The sequence below is a fragment of the Esox lucius genome, chromosome 22, assembly GCF_011004845.1.
Source record: "Esox lucius isolate fEsoLuc1 chromosome 22, fEsoLuc1.pri, whole genome shotgun sequence".
NCBI lineage: Eukaryota > Metazoa > Chordata > Actinopteri > Esociformes > Esocidae > Esox > Esox lucius.
The window spans coordinates 12,560,489-12,588,194 of record NC_047590.1 but is presented as its reverse complement, the minus strand read 5'-3'; the positions used below and the strand labels follow the sequence as shown (position 1 = coordinate 12,588,194).

Below are 27,706 nucleotides of genomic sequence, written 5' to 3'. Positions count from 1 at the left end.
TGTGATTTGGTCTTATAGTGACAGGATTCCTCTTGACTACTCCTAACCTTTCACAGATTTAGGAGCTGATTTTAGCACTAAAACGCTAAAGTTAGGACTGACAGGCCCATTTTTTTATGAGTTACTCCTAAATCAACAAGTTAGGAGCTACTTTTAGCCTTAAGAGGTGAATACGGCCCCTGGAGTTTTGGCAGTTTCCTCTCATCCTCCCAAAAACGAAACCAAAACTTTCTGGGAGGAGTGCTTATATAACAAGCATATCAGGCAGTGTGAACAACAGGAAACCAAGGAAACTGGGAATAAGTATCCTGCAAGATTTCAATTTAAAAGTCTCTTCTCGCTTCATGCATGCACAGTGAAAACTGATTTTCAAGTGCGTAATCCATGAGCCTAGCTGTTCTTTATTTGTGCATAAAAAATACATCTTGACCTATATCTATTGCAGCTCAGACAGATATTATATGCAAGGCTATTCTGTGTCCTTGTCATTTTTACACACAAGTACTTAACATCTAAACGCATGATAGCCTACTGGTGTAATGTCATTATGCAGTCTTAAAAACCAGCTATGGACCTTTATTTTGAAAATGAAAAAAGGACTCGCAAACTCTGTGGTAGAGCACTAGGCTAGCGGTCCAATGAATTCTTTCTAGCTTTAAAGTTTCGAGGGGCTACGTTCAGGTCATATGTTTGCAGATGCCAGATTACTGACAAAAGTTTTTATGTTTGTAGTTTGTAAGTAGAAAAACTATTTGTAAACAAATAAATGGAGATGTTTGTATGTTCACAGATCTAATTTCATACCAATTTACACATTTATTGTCCCACGATCCTAACAATACTTATGCTTAACCTTTTAGCAGATATCTAACTCCATAGGCAGGCGATCAGTTCCAGAAGGACCAAATAATTGGACATTATTGCAGTGATTGACCACTTCGCTGCAAATCACAACAACAGGCAGATTGTTCTCCTGTGAGTACAGTAGGCTAGGTCTTTGTTCATATGCAGGTTTAAATGACTTTGTTTTGTATAGGTTCATCATATCGTCTGCATTTAACCAATGTGTGTGTGAGTTCAGAACAACATTTAATTGTACCTGATAGTACACAGGGTGAGATGGGGGAGGGTCATGCTTTTTTAATTTCAGTCTTCGGGAGGGTTACAGTTTTTATTAGTCCAAGAGAGGGTCATTTCATTTAATAATCGATTACATTTCAGTAAGCTATTTGTCAGGCTTTAGAATGTATGTATTGACTGGCAGAACATACTTTATTTCTTTATCACCTTTCTATTGGCTATTCGATCAGTCCCTCTTAGTGCCAGGTTGTGGATATTGCACAATATATAGTGGGGAAAAAGCCTCAAAATAGCTACAAATAAAACAAAAATCAACCTTCCTGGCATAGCAGAGTTACGGAAGGACTGCGATTGTGAACAAACTTCTTTTTAAAAAAGTTTAAGAGTTGCGGTCTCTGTTTGCTGTCTTGAAATATTCGAAGGGAGATCTTCCATTTGGGATAAAAGGCATTTCACATAAGAGCGGAACGAATCGTGTGTGGGAGGAGTTGATGTTACTGAATGTAGAAAACAGTCCATGTGGATCGTTAGAATATCAGAAAGAGTTGTTTTCCTCCTTTTTCCAACGACATTTAGAAAGGGAATTGTTTCTGGATTGCATGCTGGACACCGGTTATAGCACTCCTGTTTAAATATACAGACGATTATTAGGGACATGGCTTGTTGTTTTCTACGAAAAAACATATTGCTTCGCATATTGAAAAAGGACATCAAAGAACCGGACAAGGGAACAGAAGAAGAGTCACAACTCCAAAATCTCACATTGCCTCTCTGTGTCAGCATGGTAAAACATAATTTTGCGCTCATACCCTAAATAGCCTACCAGTGAAATGCCAGAAAGACAAGTGAATCCTAATTTTCTTTTACACCCAAATTTACACCCACATTTTTCAGTAAAACTTAATTACCCCTTAACTACATCCAATCCACATAACATTTGTTAATGTTTCAGATTACTTCTAGTAGAACACAGATTTATTTCACTAGAGTTCACGAGACAGAAGAAGACAACTAGTATAAAGACAATTAGATTAGGGCATGTTAGCTACTGCCTCAAATATATACAATTTACAGCGTAAGAAATATACAATTAACATATTTAAGTCACTGTCATAAACAGGCCGATACCTAGAACAATTAGTAAAACTCGGAATGACGCTTCTCTGAATAATCATTCAAAGTTTTAATAAAGCTTTACAGGGGTACGCAAAATACAGAAGATCACAGAGGAGAGCAAACTGTTCTCCCAGCCATAGCCCCAACTGAACAGATCTCTAATAGTCACAGGTGTAGATCATCATCTACTATCAAGAAAAGGAGGAGACATACACCGATCCAGCCATAACATTATGACCACCTGCCTAAAATTGTGTAGGCCCGCCTTTTGCCGCCAAAACAGCCCTGACCTGTCGAGGCATGGACTCCACTAGACCTCTGAAGGTGTGCTGTGGTATCTGGCACCAAGACGTTAGCAGCAGATTCTTTAAGTCATGTAAGTTGTGAGCTGAGCCTCCATGAATTGGAACTGTTTGTCCAGCACATCCCACAGATGCTCGATTGGATTGAGATCTGAGGAATTTGGAGTCCAAGTCAACATCTTGAACTCGTTGTTGTGTTCCTCAAACCATTCCTGAACCATTTTTACTTTGTAGCAGGGTGCATTATCTTGCTGAAAGAGGCCAATGCCATCAGGGAATACCGTTGCTGTGAAAGGGTGCACATGGTCTGCAACAATGCTCAGGTACATTGAGGGAATAACATTTTTGATCCCCTGCTGATTTTGTATGTTTGATCAATTCTTTGTCAGTGGGCAATCTATATATTTTGTCCCACTCCTTTTGTTTTTATTCTGTCTCTCACTGTTCAAATAAACCTACCATTAAAATTATTGACTGATCATTTCTTTGTCAGTGGGCAAACATACCAAATCAGCAGTGGATCAAATAATTTCTTCCCTCACTGTAGATAGTACGTGTGAAAGTTACATCCACATGAATGACAGGACCCAAGGTTTTCCAGCGGCATGCCTCCTTCCCATAGTGCATCCTGGTGCCATGTGTCCTCCAGGTAAGCGACCCAGACGCACCCGGCCGTCCATTGTAAAAGGTAATGTGATTCATCAGACCAGGCCACCATCTTCCATTGCTCTGTGGTCCAGTTCTGATGCTCACATGATCATTGTAGGCGCTTTCGGCTGTGGACAGGGGTCAGCACACTGACTGGTCTGCAGCTACGCAGCCCCATTCACAACAAATGCGATGCACTGTTTGTCCTGACACCAATACCAGTATCAGTACCAGCATTTTTTAGCAATTTGAAAAACCCTTTCGTCGGTTCACTGCATTTCCTTCCTTGGACCAATTTTAATAGATACTGACCACTGCAGATCAGGAACACCAAGGGCTGCAATTCTGGAGATGCTCTGACCCAGTCGTCTAGCCTTCACATTTCGGCCCTTGTCAAATTCGCTCAGATCCTTGCGTTTGCCCATTTTTCCTGCTTCTAACACATCACCTTTGAAGACAGAATGTTCACTTGCTGCCTAATATATCCCACCCATCGACAGGCACCATGAAAACGAGATTATCAGTGTTATTCACTTCACCTGTCAATGGTCATAATGTTATCGGTGTACATATAACATCATCTAACATCATCATCACAGAAGTAATTGACGTCACCTATACATGCACGCATACAGGCTGTGAAGGCCTTCCTTTACCGTCACTAACAATATAAATGCACTGCTCAACACGTAATCATCACCGACCAACACCAAGTCAATATAACTTCAGGGATATCAACCTGTCCAATTAGAATACAGAATCAGCAGAACACAGAATCAGTGAGAGTATATATATGTGTGCACAAATTAGCAGAGTCAGTGAAGGTGGTCATCAATACAGACAGACAGGCAGGCACACAGAGGGGACAGGTAGAGATCAGAAAAGCTGGTTGAAAGCTGCCTAAACTTAGATTGAGTTAGGTGAAGCTGAAACCAGTATCACAAGGGAACTATGAGTAATATCCACTTGATTTTTCTCTAATATCAGATCGCCTTTATGATCATCTCCTACATGTGCGAATATTTTCCAAACATAATTTTGATAAGAATGTTTTGTTTAAAAAAGTGTCCAGGACCCCTGAGCAGATGCCTGTGTAGATAAGTTGTCCACGAAGAGTTTGTTTTTGACGAAAAGACATCTCTGAACTGCTGAGGGAGTCAGTAATAAGGTTGCTCGTTGGATCATTTCCCCTTCTAACACACACACTCACAGCAATACCCAGGAAAGAGTCTGACTAATAGACTGACATTTCTTTTTTTCTCAGTTTACACAGTAAGAAACAACATGTCCAGGACATTACAGCTGGTTGTCCTTGTCCTTCATGGATTTATCTCTCTTTCAGCAGGTAAGACACTTCCCCAACCCACCTGGTATATGGATTGTGATTTAAGTTATTTAAATGTGTTTCTTTTTTTACTTAACTTTTGTTATTAAGCTCATCAATACATTAATCTTGTTATATATTATTTTATGTGATCAGAATTTCTTTAAACAATGATTTGGCCAACAACATTTTATTCTCACAGTATCTCTATTCTGTTGGGCGTCTATTGTAAATGTGTTTGGAAATGAAACAGTGTTTCCAGTTTTACAAAAATATTTTAAAATGTTATCTCATAGTTGAAATCATTGCATGCTGCAATAATTAAAATCACATTCTTGTGAGAATTTATTTTAATTGCAATGTAATTTATTTGATTAACATTGATATTCAACTGTATATTAATTATTTTATGATTAATATGCAATTTCCTCAGGCTGACTAGTTGTGTATCCAGGATAACTACTTGATTTTTTTGGTCATATTATTGTTAGGGTCTGTGGCCTTTCAGAGTTGTGGTTTTAAGTTCACATGAACAGGAACCTATAATATAATCATATAGGTTACTGTGTCTAAAGTGCACAAAAACTTATTTTCATACAATACCAGTATGAAAACATGATAGTGATTGAGGACACTTCATTTCATGGGCATTTTTCAGCTTGTATTTGCAAAGAATTGGGCCTAACTAACAAATGTCGAAAGAAATAACAATTGACAGTATTACATGAAATGTACTCATGTTACTTTTAAAGGGAGCATACTTCTCATACAGCATTATTTGTCATCATTTGTATTTTATACTGTGAATAAATTCCAGACTTATAATGTAAATATTAAGAATTAAATTGGATAAAATTATATAACCCTTTATTGGTACTGTAAAATACAATACATTTATGATACAATCATGATCAAGATGCAGGAATTGAATCTCAATTATTCTCATGTGTCATAGCTTCACAGGATTCCTGTAATACGTACGTCCCACTTGGTTCTTCCTTCAATGTCCCTTTGAGCAACAACAACATAGAAGACAACGAAATAACCTGGAAACACAATGGAATGATTGTATTGAAAAGAAAGAATGGGATTTATAAACCAGGCAAAAAAGAGGACATTTCTGCTACAGGGTCTCTTCTGCTAAAAGACCTGAAGTTTGAAAATGAAGGTCTCTACGAAGCAGAGGTGTTCAACAAAGAGGGCATAAGAATCGAAACAACTTCCTACAGACTGTGTGTGCAGGGTAATTATTTATTCTTACTTATACAAAATTTGTTTGAAAACATACACAAGAATATTATATACACCTTTAGAGACATTGGCAGCTAACAATTTGTCTCTCTTCAGAGAAGATCTCCAAGCCCACAGTGATTATCAAATGTTCACCTAAAGAGGTCACATTTAACTGTAACATAACCGACACCAACATAAAGTCCTTCAAGTCGAATAAAAACAAAACTCCTGTAAAGAGCAAAGATAAAACATTTTCAATCAGAATTTCTTTAAACAATGATTTGGCCAACAGCATTTTATTCTCACAATATCTCTATTCTGTTGGGCCTCTATTGTGAATGCGTAGAGGAACATATGGTATATTATTATCATAAAGGTTACTGTGTCTAACATGCACAAAAATGTATTGTCATACAATACCAGTATGAATACATGATAGAAGTGAGAACACTTCATTTCATGGGCATTTTTCAGCTTGTATTTGCCTAGAATTGGGCCTAACTAACAAATGTCAAAATAAATAACAACAGACAGTATTACATGAAACGTACTCATGTTACTTTTACAGGGAGAGCAGAATTTGCCATAATTTGTATTTATACTGTAAATAAATTCCAGACTTATAATGTAAATATGAAGAATTGAATTGGATACAATTCTATAACCCTTTATTGGCCCTGTAAAATACAATACATTTATGATACTTTCATGATCAAGATGCAGGAATTGAATCTCAATTATTCTCTTCTGTCACAGCTTCACAGGAACCCTGTGATAAGTACGTCCCACTTGGGTCTTCCTTCAGTGTCCCTTTGAGCAACAACAACATAGAAGACAATGAAATAACCTGGAAACACAATGGAATAATTGTATTGAAAAGAAAGAATGGGATTTATAAACCAGGCAAAAAAGAGGACATTTCTGCTACAGGGTCTCTTCTGCTAAAAGACCTGAAGTTTGAAAATGAAGGTCTCTACGAAGCAGAGGTGTTCAACAAAGAGGGCATAAGTTTCCAAACTGCTTCCTACAGACTGTGTGTGCAGGGTAGTTATTTATTCTTTCTTATACAAAATTTGTTTGAAAACATACACAAGAATATTATATATACCTTTAGAGACATTGGCAGCTAACAATTTGTCTCTCTTCAGAGAAGGTCTCCAAGCCCACATTGATGATCCAATGTTCACCTAAGGAGGTCACATTTACCTGTAACATAACCGACACCAACATAAAGTCCTTCAAGTCGAATAAAAACAAAACTCCTGTAAAGAGCAAAGATAAAACATTTTCAATCAGAATTTCTTTGAACAATGATTTGACCAACAGCATTTTATTCTCACAATATCTCTATTCTGTTGGGCCTCTATTGTGAATGTGTAGAGGAACATATGGTATATTATTATCATAAAGGTTACTGTGTCTAACATGCACAAAAATGTATTGTCATACAATACCAGTATGAATACATGATAGAAGTGAGGACACTTCATTTCATGGGCATTTTTCAGCTTGTATTTGCCTAGAATTGGGCCTAACTAACAAATGTCAAAATAAATAACAACAGACAGTATTACATGAAACGTACTCATGTTACTTTTACAGGGAGAGCAGAATTTGCCATAATTTGTATTTATACTGTAAATAAATTCCAGACTTATAATGTAAATATGAAGAATTGAATTGGATACAATTCTATAACCCTTTATAGCCCTGTAAAATACAATACATTTATGATACTTTCATGATCAAGATGCAGGAATTGAATCTCAATTATTCTCTTCTGTCACAGCTTCACAGGAACCCTGTGATAAGTACGTCCCACTTGGGTCTTCCTTCAGTGTCCCTTTGAGCAACAACAACATAGAAGACAATGAAATAACCTGGAAACACAATGGAATAATTGTATTGAAAAGAAAGAATGGGATTTATAAACCAGGCAAAAAAGAGGACATTTCTGCTACAGGGTCTCTTCAGCTAAAAGACCTGAAGTTTGAAAATGAAGGTCTCTACGAAGCAGAGGTGTTCAACAAAGAGGGCATAAGTTTCCAAACTGCTTCCTACAGACTGTGTGTGCAGGGTAGTTATTTATTCTTTCTTATACAAAATTTGTTTGAAAACATACACAAGAATATTATATATACCTTTAGAGACATTGGCAGCTAACAATTTGTCTCTCTTCAGAGAAGGTCTCCAAGCCCACATTGATGATCCAATGTTCACCTAAGAGGTCACATTTACCTATAACATAACCGACACCAACGTAAAGTCCTTCAAGTCAGATAAAAACAAAACTCCTGAAAAGAGCAAAGATAAAACATTTTCAATCAGAATTTCTTTAAACAATGATTTGGCCAACAGCATTTTATTCTCACAATATCTCTGTTCTGTTGGGCCTCTATTGTGAATGTGTAGAGGAACATATGCTATATTATTATCATAAAGGTTACTGTGTCTAACATGCACAAAAATGTATTGTCATACAATACCAGTATGAATACATGATAGAAGTGAGGACACTTCATTTCATGGGCATTTTTCAGCTTGTATTTGCCTAGAATTGGGCCTAACTAACCTATCAAAAGAAATAACAACAGACAGTATTACATGAAACGTACTCATGTTACTTTTACAGGGAGAGCAGAATTTGCCATAATTTTTATTTATACTGTAAATAAATTCCAGACTTATAATGTAAATATGAAGAATTGAATTGGATACAATTCTATAACCCTTTATTGGCAGGAATTGAATCTCAATTATTCTCTTCTGTCACAGCTTCACAGGAACCCTGTGATCTGTACAGCCTACTTGGGTCACCCGTCAATGTCCCACTGACTATCGACAACTTAGAAGAGGACAATGAAATAACCTGGAAACACAATGGAATAATTGTATTGAAAAGAAAGAATGGGATTTATAAACCAGGCAAAAAAGAGGACATTTCTGCTACAGGGTCTCTTCAGCTAAAAGACCTGAAGTTTGAAAATGAAGGTCTCTACGAAGCAGAGGTGTTCAACAAAGAGGGCATAAGTTTCCAAACTGCTTCCTACAGACTGTGTGTGCAGGGTAGTTATTTATTCTTTCTTATACAAAATTTGTTTGAAAACATACACAAGAATATTATATATACCTTTAGAGACATTGGCAGCTAACAATTTGTCTCTCTTCAGAGAAGGTCTCCAAGCCCACATTGATGATCCAATGTTCACCTAAGAGGTCACATTTACCTGTAACATAACCGACACCAACGTAAAGTCCTTCAAGTCAGATAAAAACAAAACTCCTGAAAAGAGCAAAGATAAAACATTTTCAATCAGAATTTCTTTAAACAATGATTTGGCCAACAGCATTTTATTCTCACAATATCTCTGTTCTGTTGGGCCTCTATTGTGAATGTGTAGAGGAACATATGCTATATTATTATCATAAAGGTTACTGTGTCTAACATGCACAAAAATGTATTGTCATACAATACCAGTATGAATACATGATAGAAGTGAGGACACTTCATTTCATGGGCATTTTTCAGCTTGTATTTGCCTAGAATTGGGCCTAACTAACCTATCAAAAGAAATAACAACAGACAGTATTACATGAAACATACTCATGTTACTTTTACAGGGAGAGCAGAATTTGCCATAATTTTTATTTATACTGTAAATAAATTCCAGACTTATAATGTAAATATGAAGAATTGAATTGGATACAATTCTATAACCCTTTATTGGCAGGAATTGAATCTCAATTATTCTCTTCTGTCACAGCTTCACAGGAACCCTGTGATCTGTACAGCCTACTTGGGTCACCCGTCAATGTCCCACTGACTATCGACAACTTAGAAGAGGACAATGAAATAACCTGGAAACACAATGGAATAATTGTATTGAAAAAGAAGAATGGGATTTCTAAACCAGTCAAAGAAGTGACCATTTCTGCTACAGGGTCTCTTCTGCTAAAAGACCTTAAGTTTGAAAATGAAGGTCTCTACGAAGCAGAGGTGTTCAACAAAGAGGGCATAAGAATCGAAACAACTTCCTACAGACTGTGTGTGCAGGGTAATTATTTATTCTTACTAATACAAAATTAGTTTGAAAACACACACAAGAATATTACACTCACCTAAAGGATTATTAGGAACACCATACTAATACTGTGTTCGACCCCCTTTCGCCTTCAGAACTGCCTTAATTCTACGTGGCATTGATTCAACAAGGTGCTAAAAGCATTCTTTAGAAATGTTCGCCCATATTGATAGGATAGCATCTTGCAGTTGATGGAGATTTGTGGGATGCACATCCAGGGCACGAAGCTCCCGTTCCACCACATCCCAAAGATGCTCTATTGGGTTGAGATCTGGTGACTGTGGGGGCCATTTCAGTACAGTGAACTCATGTTCAAGAAATTAATGTGAAATGATTCGAGCTTTGTGACATGGTGCATTATCCTGCTGGAAGTAGCATCAGAGGATGGGTACATGGTGGTCATAATGGGATGGACATGGTCAGAAACAATGCTCAGGTAGGCCGTGGCATTTAAACGATGCCCAATTGACACTAAGGGGCCTAAAGTGTGCCAAGAAAACATCCCCCACACCATTACACCACCACCACCAGCCTGCACAGTGGTAACAAGGCATGATGGATCCATGTTCTCATTCTGTTTATGCCAAATTCTGACTCAACCATCTGAATGTCTCAACAGAAATCGGGACTCATCAGACCAGGCAACATTCTTCCAGTCTTCAACTGTCCAATTTTGGTGAGCTTGTGCAAATTGTAGCCTCTTTTTCCTATTTGTAGTGGAGATGAGTGGTACCCGGTGGGGTCTTCTGCTGTTGTAGCCCATCCGCCTCAAGATTGTGCGTGTTGTGGCTTCACAAATGCTTTGCTGCATACCTCGGTTGTAACGAGTGGTTATTTCAGTCAAAGTTGCTCTTCTATCAGCTTGAATCAGTTGGCCCATTCTCCTCTGACCTCTAGCATCAACAAGGCATTTTCGCCCACAGGACTGCCGCATACTGGATGTTTTTCCCTTTTCACACCATTCTTTGTAAACCCTAGTAATGGTTGTGTGTGAAAATCCCAGTAACTGAGCAGATTGTGAAATACTCAGACCGGCCCGTCTGGCACCAACAACCATGCCACGCTCAAAATTGCTTAAATCACCTTTCCTTCCCATTCTGACATTCAGTTTGGAGTTCAGGAGATTGTCTTGACCAGGACCACACCCTTAAATGCATTGAAGCAACTGCCATGTGATAACTTTGGCAGTGTAAAGTTCATCTTCAGTCTCACTAACAATTGCTCTATTCTTATGACTATAAATTAGTAGATACTAGTAAGCTTATTACTTGCCAATAAGCTATTAAAACGGCCAGTGGCAAAAGCCATACAGTTCATAAAAACTATTTGTGGTGGAAGTAAGCTTAATAAAAAACATTAGTCAGTTTAACACAATGCTTAATGGTGTCTAATGAAATATTCAAACTTGGTGTGATGTTAATGCATGACAAAATGATTTGATGTCAAGATGCTATACCGACACTTGGCACACGAGACCCAGGTTCGAATCCAGTGAGGGCAACAACATTCATCCCTTCTAATCACGGGCTAGCTGAACTAGGCTTTACCAAAAGCACCTGCTTAATGTTGAGAAGACGCTTGACGTTTCACATCACGCAAAGAGTATGCACAAACTGAACATGGAGTCAGAGAGTTTTTATTTTATTTATTTCTTATTTTATGGTTTGTTGTTTTGCTTCACGGTGCATTTTGTGAAATTTCTTGAACCGCAAATTTTCGTGTTATGGTATTTATGGCCGTGGTATTTTCCTATGAATTTTACTCTTTTGTGGTGTCTTAGTGTGTACTGTGTACTCATGGACATAGATGTTAGATACTGCAAGACCTGCCTGCAGATCCTTGGCAGTTACCTTTGATCTGTCTATTATTTTGTCTCATTCCACCCTCCATTTCATCTGTTCATTCCCCTCCACAGAAGAGAGGGCGATGAGACTAGGTTCCATGGACCCCAGGCGCACGCCAAGAGCTGGGGAGGAGCCTCTACCACCCACCAGTGCTACTTCAGCCAAGAATGAAGCTCGTAAAGAAGGGGCCCACCCATAAAATGAGTATGGATACAGGTTTTAGCCTACAGTAGGTCCTTTAAGATCTGAGATCCAACAGTCTACTGTCCATTCAAATTCTAAATAATGTATGTTTAATTTACAGTAGACTGCATCAGTATGTACCCCACTTGGACCCCACTGGGACTTTTCACATTTTGATGAGTTACAAACACTCTTTTGAAATCTATTAAATTGTACTTTTTATGATCCACACAGAATATTTAATAATGTCAAAGTGAACATAAAATTATACTAGGTAATACACAGATTTTTGGGCGATTTGTCCTGGAAGACTTTACAAGAGCAAATACAGAGGGTTCACCATAAGGTGCTAACCATTCATAAGCATCAAGAATAGAAAGGCCAGATTAGACTTTGCCACAAAAACATCTAAAAAAGCCAACCTATTTCTGGAACAGCATTCTTTGGACAGATAAAACTAAGATCAACCTGTACCAGAATGATGGGAGGAAAAAAGTATGGAGAAGGCTTGGAACGGCTCATGATCCAACGTGTACCATATCATCTGTAAAACATGATGGAGCCAGTGTGTGACTAGGGTTTATTTATGATATGACAGAAGACAGAAGCAGCCAGATGAATTCTGAAGTGTATTGAGATATATTGTCTGCTCAGATTCAGCTAAATTCAGTAAAGTTGATTGGATGGCGCTTCACTTTACAGATGGACAATGACACAAAACATACTGCAAAAACAACCCGGGAGTTTTGTGAGGCAAAGAAGTGGAATATTCTGGATTGGCTGAGTAAATCACCTGATCTCAGCCCGATCAAGCACGCATTTCACTTGCTGAAGACAAAACTTACAGCAGAAAAACCCACAAACAAACAATCACTGAAGACAGCTGCAGTTAAGGCCTGACAAAGCATCACAAAGGAGGAAACCCAACGTTTGGTGATGTCCATGCATTCCAGACTTCAAGCAGTCATTGCCTGCAAAGGATTCTCGACAAAATATTAAAAAAAAATGTTTTATTTATGATTGTGTTAATTTGTCCAATTACATTTGAGCCCCTGAAATAAGGGGACTGTGTGTGAAAATTTTTGCAATTCCTAAACGTTTCATAAAATATTTTCCAGCAAGCTGAACGTCTGCTCTACAATTGCATTTTGGTTGTTTCATTTCAAATCCATTGTGGTGGCGTACAGAGTCAAAATTATCCAGATATTTCCAGACCTAACTGTATTTCACATTTAGGAATCAGTCTGTTACAATAACTATTAGAGCTACCAAATCATCTAAGGATGAATGTGGTTTAAGTGATTCCAGCTACATATAATATCCATTTAAGACTCTTACAAACCTCTATTCCCCAATCCCTGGTCAACTCTGCTTGTGTTTTCTTGCACCTTATTCTCTGTATTGTGAGGACAGAACTATCAGGTTTTATTAACATTGTGGAGACAATCACTGACACACACACTTCGTTTATATTTTCCTTTAACAAATCGAACTTGCTCTGACATATTTTATGGTAATTTACAACATAGTTAAATTCCATTGGAATACAACTTAACAGGAGAAACAGCAATGATGCCCAGCCTGCCGCCTCTCTCCCCAATAAGCTCTCTCAATGTCTGCACGACTATGGAGATAATCGTGGACTTCAGGAAGCGGCACGGGGGGGTCATGCCCCCATACACATCGATGGAGGGAGAGTCTCCGACTTCAAGTTCCTCGTGTGTTCATCAAAGATGACCTCACCTGGTCCAGGCAAGAGAACTCGGCCGTGAAAACTGCCCAAAATCGACTGTACTTCCTGAGGAGACTCAGTTTGGCATGCCTGAAAAAAACTCTCAGGAAAGCATGGGACATCAAAGACTAAAGCCACCCAGGCTGTGGTCTGTTCACACTGCTGCCGTCTGGTAGACACTACCATAGCATCAGGGCAGGCACTTCTGGACTCACAGTTTTTTCCCTCAGGCCATGAGGCTCCTCAGCCAGCAACACTGATCTATGATCATATTGTTCACATATGAACATTCCAAATGCTCTGATACCTTTCCATGTACCAATCAATGTATCTTAGAATATTGTTTTGCATGTACCATTCATAGGCATATCACATTCATATAGATTTATTAATAATATTCAATGCTTCTAGCCATATTGTTCATATTCACCATTCTACACTCTTTAGAATTGCTGCTAGTTTACATTTAAGTATATTATTGCTATAGTTTTGCTTTATATTCCTGCTTTATATATTTCTTAATCCTTACTATGTAGATGTAGTGTGCCATGTCACAAGAATTTCATTGTTCAGAATGACGCTGTGTTATTTGGTGCATTTGATAAATAAACTTTTAACTTGAACTTGTCTTACTGTCAGATTCTCCAGCTGCAGGTCTGTTGGATTTGCTGACTTTAATTGTTAACAGAAAGGCAAACTTTTTCTATACACAATCTTATACTTACAATACTCACCAGTACTATATATAATATACTCACTCTCCACTTCATTAAAGTGGACATTATAAACATGGTAGTTAATTTAAACAATGTAACACAACTACACTGTGAAGAACAGGCAATAAATGTCTGATTTGACTTCTCTCCTACAACTTTACATCATTCATCAACATTTAGGATGTATCCCTGTATTTACCCATTAGAGAAAACGTCTAGGTTAAGACCCTACACACACCTAAACACACACCTAAACACACACCTAAACACACACCTATTACAATGTATACGTCCCGTATAAGATTCAAACAGGAGACCTGAACACTCCTGTTCTATGAGGTAAAATCTGCAGTGCATGAATAAGTACTGTACATGCTCAGGTTATGGTATAACACATACCACCACCACAAAAAAAAAGAAATCCTACATTTCCTCACAGTGTTGTTGGGAGGTCCTGAGAGGAAAAAGAGAAAATAATTCAGGAAATTCTTAAGACATGTTTGTTACAATGTATTCATGTTATTTAAGCAACAAGTATGAGGAGTATTCCTACCCTCCACACCAAAAAACAAGCTAGGGAGTAAGAATTTAATATTTTATGAACTTTTAAAATACAAATCTGTGCATAAACTATTCTGTCAGTTATTGACAATGACTTCAACAACCTTTACATGCTTTAGAAAAGGTATCAGCTTTAGAGGGAACAGATAACTGTTGTTGCAGATGTTAATTCCCTTTCTGTTTCAGAAATGCAGTAATTTTTTGCATTTACTAATCTAGTTATATGTGAAGTACTCTGTTACCACCCATGTCGGCACCATGCACCAGGGCTCCAGCGCCGCTTCCCCGCACCAGGGCCCCAGCGCTGCGTCTCCGCACCAGGGCTCCAGCACCGCTTCCCCACACCAGGGTTGTGTAGTCACTGGATTTTGAAGCATGCCAAAAGATGCTTCAAAATCCAGTGACTATTACAGTGGGAGTTGATATTCCCACAAGTGCGATCCATGTGTTCGTTCTATCTATCGAGGGCTTCTATGGTTCAGCCCCTTGGTCCACCGCAGGTTAACAGTTGCAAGGTTTCCACTCTCCCTGGGACGGACTGAAATTGGAAATATTCAAAACAGAAATAACAAATAACAGAAAAAGTGCCTTTAAAGCATGGAACTTGAACACTAGATGTCAGCCTAATTCAAGAGTATTCCAGTTAAGCCCAAGCACTTACATCTGCGGTGACAGAAGAAAATGAAATTTAAAAATTATCTATGCAGATCAACTCAAGCAAGTTGTTGAGGTGTATGTGTTTGCCACTCAAACACATTGGACGCGTTTGAAGTGATTACTTTCATTAGAACGTTAACCCACATTGGTCACCGCCTTTAAAAGTGTGTTGCTCAAGGGTGTCAACCCAGGGTGTTATTCAAGCAAATATCAAGCAACTGGGACTGCATCAACTTAACGTCCGCAACTGGGGTCGACGAGTGCCATGTTTTTATAACGAAACTGATAATAAAATATAGTATTGAATGCCATCATCAAGAGCTGGCCCAATTCATAAAGGCTGCTCCATGAACATCTTTGCTTACCTGCAGGTTTGATATTACCCAGGATTCAAACTGAACTATAGTCACATGGCTTGAATTGTCAAATGTATATCAAAACAAATATATTTTTTGTGTCAGACTCTAACCTCATTGATCAATCTACTCTTGAGGTGGTAATTCCTGAACTTTAGTACAGAGGGACAATCGACTACATCCTTAACAAATAAAAGACCATCCCAACTTAATGGTGAATTTAACCCATAACTAAATATTACATTACTTGAACCAAACATTAAAACCTACCAAACATTCCATACCCTGAGCAGGTAGTATTCTCAAAAGATTCTGCTGTGAAATCCTCTAAACACAGGGAACAGTGTAACACAGCCACGATCCTGTCATGCTGGATGTCTTCACTTTAGAAGCACAGTTAATAAAGGCCACCTTCTTCACTAACAACATGTCCTGCTGGTGAAAGGTAACCCTTTTCAGGACCACTCAACTAGCCCCCTACAGCCTTGACTTTGGCCACAGCTGTGTTTAGAAACGACATTTGGAAGGGTAACCAATCTCCGTTAATAGGAATCCAGCGAAGGTTACAGTATCACACACACACACAGGCACACACACACACACACACACACACACATACACACACACTGTAGTCAGACAGGTAGAGATCAGAAAAGCTGTGCTTAGATTGAGTTAGGTGAAGCTGAAACCAGTATCACAAGGAAACTATGAGTAATATCCACTTGATTTTTCTCTAATTTCAGATCGCCTTTATGATCATCTCCTACATGTGCGAATATTTTCCAAACATAATTTTGATAAGAATGTTTTGTTTAAAAAAAAAAAGTGTCCAGGACCCCTGAGCAGATGCCTGTGTAGATAAGTTGTCCACGAAGAGCTTTTTCTTTGACAAAAAGACATCTCTGAACTGCTGAGGGAGTCGGAAATAAGGCTGCTCGTTGGATCATTTCCTCTTCTAACACACACACACACACACACACACAGAGATACCCAGGAAAGAGTCTGACTAATAGACTGAAACTTACATTTTTCTCAGTTTAAACGGTAAGAAACAACATGTCCAGGACATTACAGCTGGCTGTCCTTGTCCTTCATGGATTTATCTCTCTTTCAGCAGGTAAGACACTTCTCCTACCCACCTGGTATATGGATTGTGATTTAAGTTATTTACATTTTTTACATTTTCTTTTTTATTAAGATCATCAATACATTAATCTTGTTATATATTATTTTATGTGATCAGAATTTCTTTAAACAATGATTTGGCCAACAACATTTTATTCTCACAGTATCTCTATTCTGTTGTGCGTCTATTGTGAATGTGTTTGGAAATGAAACAGTGTGTCCTGTTTTACAAATATATCATTTTATAATTGCTGTTTTATCTCATAGTTGAAATGATTTGTATGGAGGATGTAGATTTTATTTTAATATTTTAATATCATTGCATGCTGCAATAATTACAATCAAATTTTTTGCTAACAAAACATTCTTATGAGTATTATTTTTAATTGCAATGTAATTTATTTGAATAATATTGATATTCAACTGTACATAAACATTTTTAGAATTAATATGTTTTAATTAATAATTTCCTCAGGCTGACTGGCTGTGTATCCAGGATAACTACTAGATTTTTTGGTCATATTATTGTTAGTATCTGTGGCCTTTCAGAGTTGTGGTTTTAAGTTCTGCTTTAAACACAGTGTGCACAAACAGGAACCTACAGTAGAATATAATCATATAGGTCATTGTGTCTAAAGTGCACAAAAACTTATTTTCATACAATACCAGTAAGAAAACATGATAGTGATTGAGGACACTTCATTTCATGGGCATTTTTCAGCTTGTATTTGCCTAGAATTGGGCCTAACTAACAAATGTCAAAAGAAATAACAACAGACAGTATTACATGAAACGTACTCATGTTACTTTTACAGGGAGAACAGAATTTGCCATAATTTGTATTTATACTGTAAATAAATTCCAGACTTATAATGTAAATATGAAGAATTGAATTGGATACAATTCTATAACCCTTTATTGGCAGGAATTGAATCTCAATTATTCTCTTCTGTCACAGCTTCACAGGAACCCTGTGATCTGTACGGCCTACTTGGGTCACCCGTCAATGTCCCTCTGACTATCGACAACTTAGAAGAGGACAATGAAATAACCTGGAAACACAATGGAATAATTGTATTGAAAAAGAAGAATAGGGTTTCTAAACCAGTCAAAGAAGTGACAATTTCTGCTACAGGGTCTCTTCAGCTAAAAGACCTGAAGTTTGAAAATGAAGGTCTCTACGAAGCAGAGGTGTTCAACAAAGAGGGCATAAGAATCGAAACAACTCCCTACAGACTGTGTGTGCAGGGTAATTAATTTTTCTTACTTATACAATTTTTTTTAAAAACATACACAAGAATATTATATACACCTTTAGAGACATTGGCAGCTAACAATTTGTCTCTCTTCAGAGAAGGTCTCCAAGCCCACAGTGATGTTCCAATGTTCAACTGAAAAGGTCACATTGACCTGTAACATAACCGACACCAACATAAAGTCCTTCAAGTGGTTTAAGAACCAATCACCTGAAAAGAGCAAAGATAAAACATATGTCATCAATGTGAAACAACTAAAAGAGTCCGACATCTTCACCTGCACTGTAGAAAACCATGTGAGCAACAAGACGAGTGACGGTAAATCAAAAACATGTAAAGGTAATTTTAAATGTCTCTATTTCAATTTCCTTTACATATTTCTGTAGGTCTTTTTATACCCCTTTGTTTTTACAGTTATTATAATAATAAAAATGCATTTTATTTTTAGTTCTCTCTCTCAAATGTTGTTTTCTGTGAAAGAAATAACATCCAAGAAAGACTGCACACTTAATAATAATTGTATGTTTGATGTGCTGAACCTCCTCTTTCAGCAGAATCAAACTCGACTTTTCCTAAAAAGCTGTTTGGTTTTGATTTCTGGACCATGGTGGGCATCCTGGCCGGGGGGGGGGGCTTGGTACTCCTCCTCATCATCATCACACTGGTCTGCTGCTGCCGCCGACAACGCCAGAGACGATTTGAAGGTAACCGCTTCAGGCAAAATGTCTAACCTCCATGCTGTACAGTTGTGAGGAAGACATTGTGAACCCTTCTGAATTAGCGGCATAAATGGCTCCTGAACTATTGTCTAACCTTTATCTAAGTCATGACATTAAAAAAACAGTGTAATGTAACAAATAACATACAAAATGTTTACATTTAAATGTCACCATTGAACACAATGGTCAAACATAAACAGCATAGGAAAAAGGATGTACACCATGACTTTTAGTAACTAGTGGTACCTTCTTTCACAGTAATAACCTCTTAACAAGTATTCTCTGTAGTTTTTGGATCAGACCTGCATAAATGGTTAGGAGGTTTTTTGGACCATTCCTCCTCATAAAACTGTTTCTGTTAATGTTAATCGATGTTCCTTGTGTGTCTTGAATGAACAGCTCCTTTCAGGTCATGCCACAGCATTTCCGTAGGATTGGGATCAGGTCAAGTAATTGTGTTCTAGGGATTGGATGGTTTATTTATCTCACGGTTCGATTCGTTTTACAATTCAAATCTCACGGTATGGTTCGGTTTAAGAAAGTTAATAAGTTAATAACAATTACATTTCAATGTTGCACGCCATCATGCCATAAAACTAGCCTCGCAACAATCCCTTGATCCCAGAAGTTTAATGGATATCAGTCTGGTGCGGCTGAGTAGACTTAGAGATGGTATGCTTTACCATTTAACCGGGTCAATCACTGCACTTTCATGAAATATGGGTGTGGTCTAGATAATGAATAGATTTTTCAGGAACGTTCAGCAAAGTTAAATCTAATGCAACTAGTCTTTTGTTAACATTGTTTTCATTTGATGTTTCATCATCTCATCTTCATCCACTTATCCAGTATCGGGTCAAGGGGGCAGCAGCTCCAGCAGGGGACCCCAAACTTCCATTTCCCAAACCACATTTGCCAGCTCTGACTGGGGGATCCCGAGGCGTTCCCAGGCCAGTGTCGAAATGTAATCTCTCCACCTAGTCCTGGGCCTACCCCGAGGTCTCCTCCCAGCTGGATGTGCCTGGAACACCTCCCTAGGGAGACATCCTGGGGGCATCCTTACCAGATGCCTGAACCACCTCAACTGGCTCCTTTCGATGCAAAGGAGTAGCGGCTCTACTCCGAGTTCCTCACAGATGGCTGAGCTTCTCACCCTATCCCTAAGGGAGAAGCCAGCCACCCTTCTGAGAAAACCCATTTCAGCCGCTTGTACTCGCGATCTAGTTCTTTCGGTCATGACCCAGCCTTCATGACCATAGGTGAGGGTAAGAACGAAAATTGACCGGTATATTGAGAGCTTTGCCTTCCGGCTCAGCTCACTTTTCGTCACAACGGTGCAATACCGCCCTCGCTGCCCAGATTCTTTGGCCAATCTCCCGCTCCATTGTCCCCTCACTTGCGAACAAGACCCAGAGATACTTGAACTCCTTTACTTGGGGTAAAGCCTCATTCCCTACCCAGAGGGGGCACTCCATCGGTTTCCTGCTGAGAACCATGGCCTCAGATTTAGAGGTGCTAATCCTCATCCCAACCGCTTCGCACTCGGCTGCCAACCGGTCCAGTGAGTGCTGAAGGTCACAGACCGATGATGCCATCAGGACCACATCCTCCGCAAAATGCAGCGATGAGATCCCCAGCCCACCGAACTGCAAATCCTCCCCACCTCGACTACGCCTCGATATCCTGTCCATAAAAGTTAAATGCCCCATACCCAAATGTTTTGAATCCCAGTTCAACCAGATATCAATGTAGCGTTTAATTGTAAGATTGCGGGATCAGACGGCTGTGCCAGAAGACCTTCAAATGAACTAGTGTGTTCATTTTTGCCAGACCGCATAAGCGGAGAAGACCACGAAGAGCAAATGTCTCTTAGTGAGTGAGAGAGAGAGAGATTGACTGATTGATTAACCTTTGTTAAAAAGCGTAGTGGTTAGAGACGCGGACTCACATGTAGAGGATGTGTTTGAGCCTCGTGGTTCGAGCCTCGCCACAGTCAAAGCAAATTATGCATTTAGATTTTTTCAGGATAGACAAATCTTTGCTGCCCACAGCCTTCAAAAGCTACATTATAGTAGGCCTAAAATGTAATTGTTTCACGGTTGTATTCTGACTATTACTGTTGGATTTTCCAAGTACACATCCATGTATGCTTTGTGGGGCATGCTATGCTAGATCACAACCCATTGCGCAGTAAATGAGGGGTTTCCACTATTCTCATCTTTTTATTTGATGAAAAAGTCAGTTATTGTCACCTATATTGATAGTGATTGTATCAGTGTCATTCATAAAATGAAAGAAAAACTAACTTTGTTGTGCCATGAAATGAAATAGCACAAAATATATGCATTAGGATTTGTTCAGGATAGAAAAAAACGTTGCTGGTCACAACCTTCAGAAGCTACATTATAGTAAGCCTAAAATTTAAAAAAATTCACGGTTGTATTCCGACTATTTCTGGTGGATTATCGAAGTATGCATCCATGCAAGTTTTTTGGGGTTATTATAAGCTAGATCACAACCCCTTGGGCAGTAAATGAATAGGGGTTTCTATGATTCTCTTGTCTTTTCACTTGACGAAAAAGTAAGTTATTATCACCTATGTTGATAGCTATTGTATCAGTGTCATTCACTAATGAAAGAAAAACTAACGTTGTTGTGCCATGAAATGAAATCTCTTTTGCAGTGTAAAATGTATCTTCAGTCTTGCTAGCCATTCCTCAATTCTTGTGACTATTCCAAGTAGTAAGTTAGTAGATACTAGTAAGCCTATTACTGGCTAATAAGCTGTTTGAACGGCCAGTGACAAAAGCCATACAGTTCATAGATCCTATTTGTGTTGAACATAAACTTAATAAGAAACATTAGTCAGTTTAACACAGTGCTTAATGGTGTCTAACGAAATATTCAAACTTGGTGTGATTTTAATGCGTGACAAAATGATTTAATGTCGAGATTTAGTGGTTTTAGTAGTTAAAGACTAAGCCAGTGACATGGGAGACCGAGCTTTGAATCCGGTGATGGCAACAATATTCATCCCTTCTAATCATGGGCCGGCCGAACTAGGCCTGCCTGGTTCCTTTTCTTCTTTGTTTTTACCAGAAGCACCTGCTTTAAGTTGAGAAGACACTTGACGTTTCGCATCATGCAAACAGTATGCACAAAGTGAACATGGCGTCATATGTTTTATTACTTTTATTTGCTTCACGGTGCATTTTGTGGAATATTTGAATCGCAAAACGTCATGCTATGGTGTTTAATCTCATCCCTATTTTGGTCTTTGAGATGCCCCATTAATTCTTCAGCTACAGGTGACAAACTGTAAATATTTTTTCTCATCTGTCCACATTACATTCTTCCAATAATGTTGTAGAAAATCCAGGTTCCTGACATGAGATGGGCACCTGAGATGGGTAGCAGTGTTTTTTGGAGAGAATTGGTTACCCCAATGGTATCTTCCTATGAATTTAACTATTATGTGGTGTCTTAGTGTGTACTGTGTACTCACGGACATAGATGTTAGAAACTGTAAGACATGCCTGCAGATCCTTGGCAGTTACCTTTGATCTGTGTATTATTTTGTTTCATTCCACCCTCCATTTCATCTGTTAATTCTTCTCCACAGAAGAGAGGGAGATGAGACTAGACCTCTTGACCCAAACGCAGCCTCCTTGCCATCCAGACGGACAGAAGCAAAGGCCAAGACCCACCGGAGGGGCCCCGCCTGGTTCCACGGGCCCCAGGCGCACGCCGAGAGCTCGGGAGAGGCCTCCACCGACACCCAAGGATGATGATTATGAGGAACAGGCCCCACCACTACCTCAGCCCAGAAAGAAAGGGCCTCGCCCAATCAAACAATGAGTCTGGATACAGGTTTTAGCCTACAGTAGGTCCTTTAAGATCTGAGATCCAACAGTCTACTGTCCATGCTAGAATGTATGTCTAATTTACAGTAGACTGCATCAGTATGTACCCCACTTGGAGCTTATGATGAATTACAAACTCTCATTGAAATCAATTGAATTGTGCTTTTTATGATCCACACCAAATATTCTATAATGTCAAATTGAACATCAAATTATACTTATACATATATAGTTGTATTCAGACTTTTTAAAATGGCAAGATTTGAGAATTGTCTAGCCATGATTCCCAACATTTTGAAAGAACTTGAAGAATTGGGGAAACATTTAAAAATATATATTGCATAATTCATTGAGCAGAATCTTTTTGAAACTTAGCAAACAACATTCAAAGATTTAATCACTGCTAAAGGTGTTTCTAACATCTTATTACTCTGGTTGGTAAATACTGTTTAAACCTTGAATGAAATGTTGTATATAAGTGTTTCTTTTTTCATTATAATTTAAAATGTTCTTATTTGTCTTCACTTTACAAGATATTGTGTGGAGATGGCAGACAAAAAAAAGCAAAATGAGATAGATTTGAATCACACTTTGTAACACTATACAGTGTGAAAACATCCAAGTGAATTAATACTTTCATAAAAGAATGTAGATTATTTGTTTTATATAAATCCTTGTATTTAAAAAATATATTTTCTCATTAACCAGGAGGCTTTTGTAATAAATATATCTGATATACCGGTGTTTAATGTTTATAAATTTCATCACTAGGTTGCACCCTACCTATTTATCAAACATCTTTTGATTTATTAACGTAGATTGTTGCCAGAGAGTCAAAAAACAACCAAATCATAATATGATTCGACTGAGCAAAAGATGTGCTCCAAGGCACATCGTTTGGTGATTAGTATCAAACAAAATCAAGATGAAACCAGAAGCTAGAACTAACTTTCCATTTACATAACTATATATGCATGGCTCTGTGTTCACACCTCTGTGTAGAGCATGCATGTGTTCTCATTTTTATGTTGCATAGCTGAGGCCTCTATGCTGTGGTTTTAACATGGTACTAGAATTTAGCATGCAGGGAGCAAAGAGGCTGCAACACTTCTCTGAAGCCTTCACTTCCACCGATTCACCTCCTTTTCCTGTGTGTGGGAGGGATGTGATGCAGTGACTGTGTGATGCTGTGGTGTGAGTTAGAGACTACACACTAGCTCTTGAGCAGCGCAAACGTGGACACGCTTGGCTGGGGAGTGTGTTTCCACCATCTGTGCGCTAAATGGGTGTATACATTATGTATACTCAACTATCCAGCTGTCTGTTCAAAATGCCAACAGTAGGTGGCGCTTTGCTTCCATGTTCAGGTCTAAGCATCTTGTAAAGCTGGTGGTCCGCAGAGGGTCAGGAACCGCTTTCTAACAAGTTTACTTTCGGGTCACATTTGAAGATTTAACTGGAGACAAAGTCTGAATATTTGTATTTGGGCTGTCACTAAATCCAGAGGGAGAACGTGGACCGCCGGTCAGAGACAGACAGCATGTCAGTGTTTGGAATCGATTAGATGAAAAGGTTCTGGGTTAAAGTTGCTCTTAATCACAGATCTAAAACATCATCCCTAAATCATGTAGTCATAATAATCAGAGAAAACACAACAACTGACCCAAGCTGGGCCTCCTAAAACTAAAGTGGCTGTGGTTTAACCATCTGTTTCCTGCGTGGCTTTGTGTTGTTATTGCTAGTCACAGTCATGCACTTAGGTACTATGACTTTAACACTTACACACATTGTTAAAAGGCATGTAAAGTTGGAGATTCAGCAGAGGCAAGGAGATGTGATTAATGGGTCAGTACAATAAGATGTGTGTTGTGGGTGTTCACATTTTACTAAGCTGGTATGTACGGAAAATCCCCAAAAATAATAGTAAGAGAAGGAAAAATGTGAACTTCTTTTAAGGATGTTTTCATGGTACTGTACAATGAAATAGGCTTAAGGTTAAATATCCAGATTATGGTTTAGGTAGGTTTAGGGTACAATTAACAATTAAGGGTTAAGGTTAGAATTACTCAATATTGTACCTAGGGGATGTCCCCATTTATATTGCTACGTTAGATTAAAAACTGTCTTGTAACAGATCTCTGTGGAAGAGTTATTGTCTGTGGGATTTAACCGTGCATCTCTATGTTCACTGTTTGGCATTAGGCAACTACAAACCTTTCAACTGTCCTCAACACATTCACACATGTCAATCAATCAATTAATCAAATGTATTTTATGAACTATTTTCCATATGCGCACACACAACACTACAACCCCTCATACCCCTTTAAAAAATTCCAGTCCCAAAAACAATTATCCTGTGTCAATCCACTGGCTAACTAGTCTTAGGCTATTTTTTTTTTTTTATCTCTAGCTGGGTTTTGCTGAGGGTGTGTACATGTTGAGCTATACTGGTGGGAAACAAATTGGTGAGGAAAATTCAACCTTGTTTGGATATTTTGTAACAAGGAAAAGGCTATTTCGGTATACGGTAAAAAGTTACATTTGGAGTTAAGGTTATATTGAGATTAGGTTAGTGTTTCTTAAAATGTACGTGTTCTATGACAGCTGTGAACTTTAACCCCTGCCCTGTATCGCAGGTTTTAGTAGATAACCAGGAATAACGGCCGCCAGTTTCAGGTTTAGTAAGCGTGATGTTAAGTCTTTGACAGATATTAGGACTTTCAATAGCACGTAAACGATTTAAGTTACTTTTATCTCTATATGAAGGGGACATTTTTTTTTTAAATGGTAGGGCTGCATAATATTTATGTTGACATTGCAGGCAGCCTGCGTATAACCAAAGCAAGTCGCAAGGGACAGTCTACTCTACATAATCCATCATCACCGCTTTCACATTTCAACAACTCTTCGAGTTAATCTACAAACTTCAGACGGATTGGACACCTGCTTGTTTGCTTTGCATTTCAACACGCTTCAATGGCCGACAGAGGCTATTGTAATTATGATTATTACGATATTCTCTATGTCTCTTATTCAGCCCTTAATAGCCACAGGCTTCCAGAGCTACCTGTGAAGAAGCTTCTCCCCTCCTCCAGCCAAAAATGAACTTCCGGACACCGCGACTACGTCGTCCCTCTCTCCTTCACTCTCCTCCCCTTCCCAAAGCAAACACCGATTACTCAGTATGAATCATGCAAGCGCACTTGATTGATTCCAACCGACCGTCCCACCACGCATGTTCATTTAACGGATATCCGAACGTCTTCATGCCACTTTCGGTTCTTGTGGCGGTCTGGGGATTTTCTTTCTGAGAGGTCGACGGTGGTTGGTTGTGTGTCCTGAATGTCCGATTGTACTTTCGCCGGGTGACAAAGGACAAAGGAACAAACTGGGAACCCGAAAGACGCGGGTTTGCAAGATGGAAAATGTCCTATCTCTTATACTATTGTTTTTATCGATTGGTAAGTTCTGAATTTATAACTGTTGTCAAACTGTCGCGAATGTTGAGTCTGTTTGTGTGTAGCCTTTGCTGTTAGGTGGGTAATATTAGATTGGCATGCACAGACAGACGGGTTTTCACTTTTAAAGTCTGATAGCCTAACGGTGACATTGATATATGATTGTTAAGGCACTGTAAACCTAATATGCCAACTGTACAGTCCTCCGTTTTCTCCTTTGAAACATAGGACATGTTTGTCTGTATTGTTTTTTCCAAAACTGAGTGTTCAGAACTTTTCATAAATGGATTTTCCCACGCCCAACTTCCTCGTTACCTGTACAGTGTATGTGAAGTGTGTGGGAATTTGCCGTTGAATCTCAATGTCATAACTAGAGTTGAAACGTATTTAATAAAAGAACGAGCGAGATCCTTGATGTCCAAGTCCTGGGAGATCATTTGGCTAATTACATTAGCGGATAGGATGACAAGCTGTGACAATATTCCAGATAGATGGATCGCGCTCCATAGCACGCGAGCGAGGGTATACGGTGAAGTCGCATAGTGCCCAATTGATCGATGGACAGATTGGACTAATAGTATAAACGAAACAGTGTCGATCGATAATCAACCCCTCTTATTACTAATCAGTTAGCATATCTTAATCATCACGAAAAGAATGCCCTTTTCATTAAGTTAATCAGACCCATTTTAAGGGTGTGTTGCAGATTATGTAGAATAGGGGATGTGTGTGTGTGTGTGATAGTTTTCGTCGTTGAGCTGATCACGCCATTTTTCTGGGATACCAGAAACTGACAGCCATTGTGGAGCTAGTGTTATGTGCAGCAATATGACATCAAACTGGCAATGCATCTCTGATGACTAAGATGATCATAATTGATTACACTTGTAAAGTGCTTCTCATTAATGAGTAAATGTTTAATATATAACCTTAATGTTTAGGAGAAAATGTGATCTTGCTGATCCAGATTTGTCTTAAATTCTGCTTATTTTTCCACTGATTGCCAGAAGGTTCAAAAGGTGCATGAGAGAAAAAGGCACAGCCTCTTTTTTTGGAGCCCGGGCCTTGGTTCATGAAGCCGTTCGGTGTGACTTGACAGTAGGTTGCATGGAGGTTTGTAGGTTGAGTTGAGATGGGTAGGCGGGTGTATTGCCATTAAGGCTTTGAAGGCTGAGGTGAATTTTGAAGTAAATTATTTGAGGGACAATAAGCCAATGGAAATCTAATGGACAATGGACACTACAGAGGAAAAACAAAAGAGGAAATAAATGCATTGGTTTTTATCTGCCTACTAAAACGAATTGCTTGGGACAAACTCCATGCCCATAACCCTTTTCCCCCTGCAGTTAGTCTGGATCTGTGTCCCTCCCGGATAGATTCTAGAGTACAAACACATTCCGACCATTCTGATCGGTCCCGTAAACCAATGGGTAGTCTCGGAGCAGGAA

The 27,706-nt window shown here is 38.7% G+C and overlaps 2 protein-coding genes across 6 annotated transcripts in view; both read left to right on the top strand.

Moving 5' to 3' along the window:
- Positions 1-602: 602 nt before the first annotated feature.
- LOC105019851 lies at positions 603-23,504 on the top strand. Of its 5 annotated transcripts, none has more exons than XM_029116799.2 (12): positions 603-735; positions 864-975; positions 4,411-4,491; positions 5,426-5,713; positions 6,460-6,747; positions 7,493-7,780; positions 8,479-8,769; positions 9,468-9,758; positions 17,918-18,208; positions 18,312-18,554; positions 18,767-18,919; positions 22,557-23,504. In XM_029116799.2, exons 3-12 carry the CDS (start codon positions 4,431-4,433, stop codon positions 22,790-22,792), a joined length of 2,430 nt encoding a protein of 809 aa, XP_028972632.2. In that variant the 5' UTR covers positions 603-735; positions 864-975; positions 4,411-4,430; the 3' UTR covers positions 22,793-23,504. The 5 variants fall into 5 exon arrangements, with proteins under 5 accessions (XP_028972632.2, XP_028972631.2, XP_034145394.1 ...); XM_029116798.2 differs by having other exon boundaries at positions 861-975; XM_034289503.1 differs by lacking the exons at positions 603-735; positions 864-975 and adding an exon at positions 3,112-3,147 and having other exon boundaries at positions 18,770-18,919.
- Positions 23,505-25,682: 2,178 nt separating this feature from the next.
- The window catches only part of si:ch211-132g1.7 (prostaglandin F2 receptor negative regulator), a 38,790-nt gene continuing 36,766 nt past the window's right edge, over positions 25,683-27,706 (top strand). Inside the window, exon 1 of the mRNA XM_029116795.2 lies at positions 25,683-26,261. Within this exon, the coding sequence (XP_028972628.2) occupies positions 26,219-26,261 (43 nt within the window). The 5' untranslated portion in view covers positions 25,683-26,218. The remainder of the gene's footprint in view (positions 26,262-27,706) is intronic.

Bases quoted from the DNA above. Each gene is read 5' to 3' on its own strand.
- LOC105019851 (XM_034289502.1), top strand. The intron at 5,714-6,459 runs GTAATTATTTAT...CTTCTGTCACAG, and splicing joins CTACAGACTGTGTGTGCAGG to CTTCACAGGAACCCTGTGAT. The intron at 18,920-22,556 runs GTAACCGCTTCA...TCTTCTCCACAG, and splicing joins ACGCCAGAGACGATTTGAAG to AAGAGAGGGAGATGAGACTA.